The sequence below is a fragment of the Cuculus canorus genome, chromosome 1 (assembly GCF_017976375.1).
Source record: "Cuculus canorus isolate bCucCan1 chromosome 1, bCucCan1.pri, whole genome shotgun sequence".
Taxonomy (NCBI): domain Eukaryota; kingdom Metazoa; phylum Chordata; class Aves; order Cuculiformes; family Cuculidae; genus Cuculus; species Cuculus canorus.
In genome coordinates, this window is record NC_071401.1 from 608,186 (window position 1) to 613,759 (window position 5,574).

Sequence of the window (5,574 nt, forward strand, 5' to 3'; positions counted from 1 at the left end):
CGTCTCCCGGTGGGAATGGGAATGGGGAGGTCGGTGAGCCATAAAAAACGGGTACGGTGGGATCCGGAGGCTCCGGAGCTTTGGCTCCGAACCTCTTCCGCCGCCTCCGGGGCCCGGAAGGCGATGGAGAGTGGGATAACGGCACCCGGGAGAAGGCGCCGGGGCTGAGCCGCTTCCTCCGGAGGGCAAAGGAAAGCGGAGCAACGCCATTCCTGCTCCATCCACCCTCCCTCGGCTTCCTGGGAATGGGAATTCCGCCCTGGGAACGGCAGAAGGTGCAATCGGATCCTCCCAACCCCACCGGGGACGGCTCCGGCGTTGGATTTGGGCGCAGAGAAGAGGCAAAAAGGCTTTTGCACAACGAAATTCTCCTTCCCGGGTGGTTTAATGGCATGGAATTACCCCTGGAAAAAAGAGTCCGGAGGGCGAATCCCGCTTCCGTCAGGTGAAATAATGCGGCTTCTTGACGTTGATGCCGTACTCGGCGAGCGCCGGCGTCAGATCCTCCATGGTCAGAGTGTACTTCTTGTCCTGCCGGGAAGCGGAGCCGCGTCAGCCATTCCGCTGCTCCGCGGTATTCCCGGTGCCCCCGGAGCAGCCTCCGGGATGCTCCCGCGTGGTCCCTTTGCTCGGATCGCAGGGTGAGAATTCCCAAGAAATGCCACTCCGGACTCATTCCCGGCTCACGGTTTTCCGCAGCTCTGGAATTCCAGGGCTGCGGGGGGTGGGGGTGGAGGACGCGGAGCGGGAATGGTCCTCGCTCCGATGAGCGGCAGCTCCTGCATCCCTCTGAGCCACGGCCAAGGAATCCCGTATCCCCGGAATCCCGCTGCCCGCGCAGCCCTGTATCCCATATCCCAGGAATCCCGCTGCCCGCGCAGCCCTGTATCCCATATCCCAGGAATCCCACTGCCCGCGCAGCCCTGTATCCCATATCCCAGGAATCCCGCTGCCTGTGCATCCCTGTATCCCGTATCCCCGGAATCCCGCTGCCCACCCATCCCTGTATCCCGTATCCCAGGAATCCCGCTGCCCACCCATCCCTGTATCCCATATCCCAGGAATCCCACTGCCCGCGCAGCCCTGTGATCCACATCCCAGCAATCCCGTATCCTTATAATCGACATCCTCGGAATCCTCCCCCAGCCACCCATCCCTGTACCCCACATCCCAGGAATCCCGCTGCCCACACATCCCAGTATCCCATATCCCAAGAATTGCCATATTCCGTATCCCAGGAATCTTGATGCCCACACATCCCCGGAATCCACATCCCAGGAATCCTGGATCCCACACATCCCTGTACCCTCATCCCACTCATCCCTGTATTCCATCTCCTAGGAATCCTGTTGCCCACGCATCCCCACATTCCATATCCCAGGAATCCCCCATCCCCATATCCCACGAATCCCGCTGCCTGTGCAACCCCGTCATCCACATCCCAGCAATCCCGCATCCCCATATTCCATATCCCACGAATCCCCCATCCCCATATCCCAGGAATACCGCTGCCCACACACCCCCTTATATCCCATATCCGAGGAATCCCCCATATCCCATATTCCATATCCCAGGAACCCCACTGCCCACACATCCTCTTATATCCCATATCCAAGGAATCCCCCATCCCCATATTCCATATCCGAGGAATTCCCCATCCCCATATCCCATATCTCAGGAATCCCACTGCCCACACACCCCCTTATATCCCATATCCCACGAATCCCCCATATCCCATATCCCAGGAATACCGCTGCCCACACATCCTCTTATATCCCATATCCAAGGAATCCCCCATCCCCATATCCCACAAATCCCCCATCCCCATATCCCATATCCCAGGAATCCCACTGCCCACACATCCCCTTTTCCATATCCGAGGAATCCCCCATATCCCATATTCCATATCCGAGGAATCTCCCATCCCCATATCCCAGGAATACCGCTGCCCACACATCCTCTTATATCCCATATCCCAGGAATCCCCCATCCCCGTATCCCATATCCCAGGAATCCCTCATCCCCATATCCCCCATCCCCATATCCCATATCCGAGGAATCCCCTCCCCGGATCCCCCTCCCGCCTCTCCCAGCGCTCGCCCACCCCCACATCCCCCCCATTCCGCCGTTCCCCCTCGACACGGATCCTCCCGGAAGGCCGTGCCGGGAGCATCCCGGCCCTTTCCCGGCTCCCCGCGGCATTCCGACGGCTCCGTCACCTTGCTTTTGTTGCGGGAGCTGCCGGAAGCGGTGCCCTTCATTTTGCAGTGCTGCAGCGCATCGTTGGCGATGTCCGAGATGAACTTCTGCGCCGCCAACGAGATCAGACGGATGCTGCGGAAAGAACCGGGAAACGCCGGGAAGCACCGGGAAGCGCCGGGAAGCACCGGGAAGCGCTTCCGGAGCTCCCACACCCCACCCCACCCCCCGCGCTCCGGGGACTCACATGCGCGGATCCGACGCCTCGAAACCCGCTCGGTTGAGGTAATAACCCGTCACCGCGTCCGGGATCTGCGGAGAGAGGAGGTTGTCCGTGCCGGAGCGAATCCGGAATGAATCCGGAGTGATTCTGGAGCGAATCCAGAGGGAATCTGGAGTGAATCCGGAGTGAATCCAGAGCGAATCCAGAGCAAATCTGGAGCGAATCCAGAGTGAATCTGGAGCGAATCCAGAGCAAATCTGGAGTGAACCCGGAGTGAATCCGGAGCGAATCCGGAATGAATCTGGAATGAATCCGGAGCGAATCCGGAGCGAATCCGGAATGAATCCGGAGCAAATCCAGAGTGAATCCGGAATGAATCCGGAGCGAATCTGGAGCAAATCCGGAATGAATCCGGAGCGAATCTGGAGCGAATCCGGAATGAATCCGGAGCGAACCCGGAGTGAATCTGGAATGAATCCGGAGCGAATCCAGAGTGAATTCGGAGCGAACCCGGAGCGGATCCGGAATTACCGTGGGGGTGTAGTCCTCCAGCTGCATGAGGAAGTCGACGAGCGGAGTGGTGGACACGATGGGCTTCACCTCCCCGTTGGCGGCGCTGCTCGGCACAAACACTCCGTTGGCCACCGACGCATCCGACGACGACGCCGCCGACGCCGCCGAGACGGGCGCTGCGCAACCCAAAGGGACCCCTGAGCCACCCATGGGACCCCTGAGGGACCCCAGAGGGACCCCAAAGGGACACCTGAGCCACCCACGGGACCCCAGAGCCACCCAAAGGGACTCCAGAGGGACCCCAGAGGGACCCATGGGACCCCAGAGGGATCCTAGAACCACCCAAAGGGACCTCAGAGGGACCCCAGAGGCACCCAAAGCCACCCAAAGGGACACAAAGGGACCCGAAGGGACCCCAGTGCCACCCAAAGGGACCTCAGAGGGACCCCAGAGGCACCCAAATGGACCTCAGAGGCACCCAAAGGGACCCCAGAGCCACCCATGGGACCTCAGAGGGACCAAAAGGGACCCTAAAGAGACCCCTGAGCCACCCATGGTACCCCAGAGCCACCCAAAGGGACCTCAGAGGGACCCCAGAGGCACCCAAAGGCACAAAAAGGGGGACAAAGGGACCCCAGAGGGACCCCAGAGCCACCCATGGGACCTCAGAAGGACCAAAAGGGACCTTAAAGACACCAAAAGGGACCCCAGAGCCACCCATGGGACCTCAGAGGGACCAAAAGGGACCTCAGAGGCACCCGAAGGGACCCCAGAGCCACCCACGATACCGCAGGGCCACCCAAAAGGACCCCAGAGGCACCCATGGGACCCCAGAGGGACCCCTGAACCACCCACGGTACCGCAGAGCCACCCAAAGGGACCCCAAAGGGACCTCAGAGCCACCCATGGGACCCCAGAGGGACCCAAAAGGACCCCACCTTTGAGACCCCTCCCCGTCCCTAAGAACTCCCACCCCTGCCCCCACCCCGGTGCTCCCCCCCCTCCCCTTTCCCGCTCCCCCATTCCCGCCCCCCCCCCCCCCCCGCTCACCGGTGCCCCTCCCCGGCACCGCCCCCCCCTCGGCGCCCCTGGCCGCTCCGCCCGCCGCTCCCGGGGCCGCCCCGGAGCCGCCCCCCCCGGCGGGGCTGGCCTTGCTGCCGCTGTCGGGGGCGACGAGGGGCGCGGGGGGAGCGGCGGGGGCGGCGGGGACCGCGGGCACCGGGACCGCCTCCGCCTCGCCGCTGCTGCCGCTCATGGCGCCGCCGCTGCCCCAATGGCGGGCGGGGATTGGCTCAGGCCGACGAGGCCACGCCCCCCGCGAAAGGAGCGCTCCCATTGGCTGAGGCTCCGCCCGCCCGCGAAAGGAGCCGTCCCATTGGCTGAGGCGGACGAGGCCACGCCCCCCCGCGAAAGGAGCGCTCCCATTGGCTGAGGCTCCGCCCGCCCGCGAAAGGAGCCGTCCCATTGGCTGAGGGGGCCGAGGCCGCGCCCCCCCGCGAAAGGAGCGCTCTCATTGGCTGAGGCTCCGCCCCCTCCCCCCCCCGCGAAAGGAGCCCTCCCCTTGGCTGAGGGGGCCGAGGCCGCGCCCCCCCCGCGAACGGAGCACTCCCATTGGCTGAGGTTCCGCCCCCCCCGCAAAAGGAGCCCTCCCATTGGCTGAGGCCCCGCCCCCCGCGAACGGAGCACTCCCATTGGCTGAGGCCACGCCCCCTGCGAAAGGAGCGCTCCCCTTGGCTGCGGCGGCTGAGGCCCCGCCCCCAGAGCGAATGGAGCGCTCCCATTGGCTGAGGCCCCGCCCCCTCGCAAAGGGAGCCCTCTGATTGGCTGCAGGATGCCATGGCCCCGCCTGCAGAGGAAATAGAGCGCTCTGATTAGCTGAGGCGGCCAAGGCCCCTCCCCCAGGGCAAATGGAGCACCCTCATTGGCTTCGCGAGTCCCTGGCTCCGCCCACAGAGCGAATGGCACATCCCATGGGCTGTGCTGCTGGCTCCGCCCCCTTCCAGCCTGGCCCCGCCCCCTCAGCGCAGGACACACATTTATTGCCCCGGTGTCATGGCGGCCTCCCCTTGACTCGCTCCGCCCCACAGGCCCCGCCCAAAGACTGGCCCCGCCCCTTTGCACCTCCCTGGGTGCCCAAGCCTAGCCCCGCCCCCCACCTCCTCTCAAACGCCCCATTGGCTGTGCTGCCAGCCTGGCCCCGCCCCCGCCAGCCTGGCCCCACTCCGCTCCCCTGGCCCCGCCCCCTCCAGTACTCGCACCGCCCCATTGGCTGTGCCCCCCCGGCCCCGCCACCTTTTCTACTTGCACCTCCCCATTGGCTGCGATGCTCCCCTGGCCCCGCCCCCTGTCTCCTCCCAGCCACCCCATTGGCTGCTATGCCCCTCCCCTGGCCCCGCCCCTTCTGCACTCACACCGCCCCATTGGCTGAACTCCTCTCCCCTGGCCCCGCCCCCTTCTCACACCGCCCCACTGGCTGCTATGCCCCTCCCCTGGCCCCGCCCCCTGCTGTACTCGCGCCTCCCCATTGGCTGCACCTATCCCCTGGCCCCGCCCCCTGTCTCCTCCCAGCCGCCCCATTGGCTGCTCCTCCCCTGGCCCCGCCCCCTCGGCGGCGGCAGAGCAGAGACGCGGCGGGACGG

At 64.8% G+C, this 5,574-nt stretch overlaps 1 protein-coding gene across 1 annotated transcript; it reads right to left on the minus strand.

The window, feature by feature from the left end:
* Positions 1-253: 253 nt before the first annotated feature.
* Positions 254-4,220, minus strand: TAF10 (TATA-box binding protein associated factor 10). The gene is made up of 5 exons (XM_054078948.1): positions 3,986-4,220; positions 2,954-3,111; positions 2,447-2,511; positions 2,220-2,334; positions 254-531 (listed from the first exon to the last, which is right to left on the minus strand). Exons 1-5 carry the CDS (start codon positions 4,188-4,190, stop codon positions 442-444), a joined length of 633 nt encoding a protein of 210 aa, XP_053934923.1. The 5' UTR covers positions 4,191-4,220; the 3' UTR covers positions 254-441.
* Positions 4,221-5,574: the final 1,354 nt, after the last annotated feature.

What these genes read in the sequence shown, in the direction of transcription:
- TAF10 (XM_054078948.1), bottom strand. Translation starts at nt 4,190, where the DNA reads ATGAGCGGCAGCAGCGGCGAGGCGGAGGCGGTCCCGGTGCCCGCGGTC. An exon ending in GAGGCGTCGGATCCGCGCAT is followed by an intron (nt 2,335 to 2,446) that starts GTGAGTCCCCGG and finishes TTCTTTCCGCAG; the next exon opens with CATCCGTCTGATCTCGTTGG. An exon ending in GCTCCCGCAACAAAAGCAAG is followed by an intron (nt 532 to 2,219) that starts GTGACGGAGCCG and finishes GCTTCCCGGCAG; the next exon opens with GACAAGAAGTACACTCTGAC.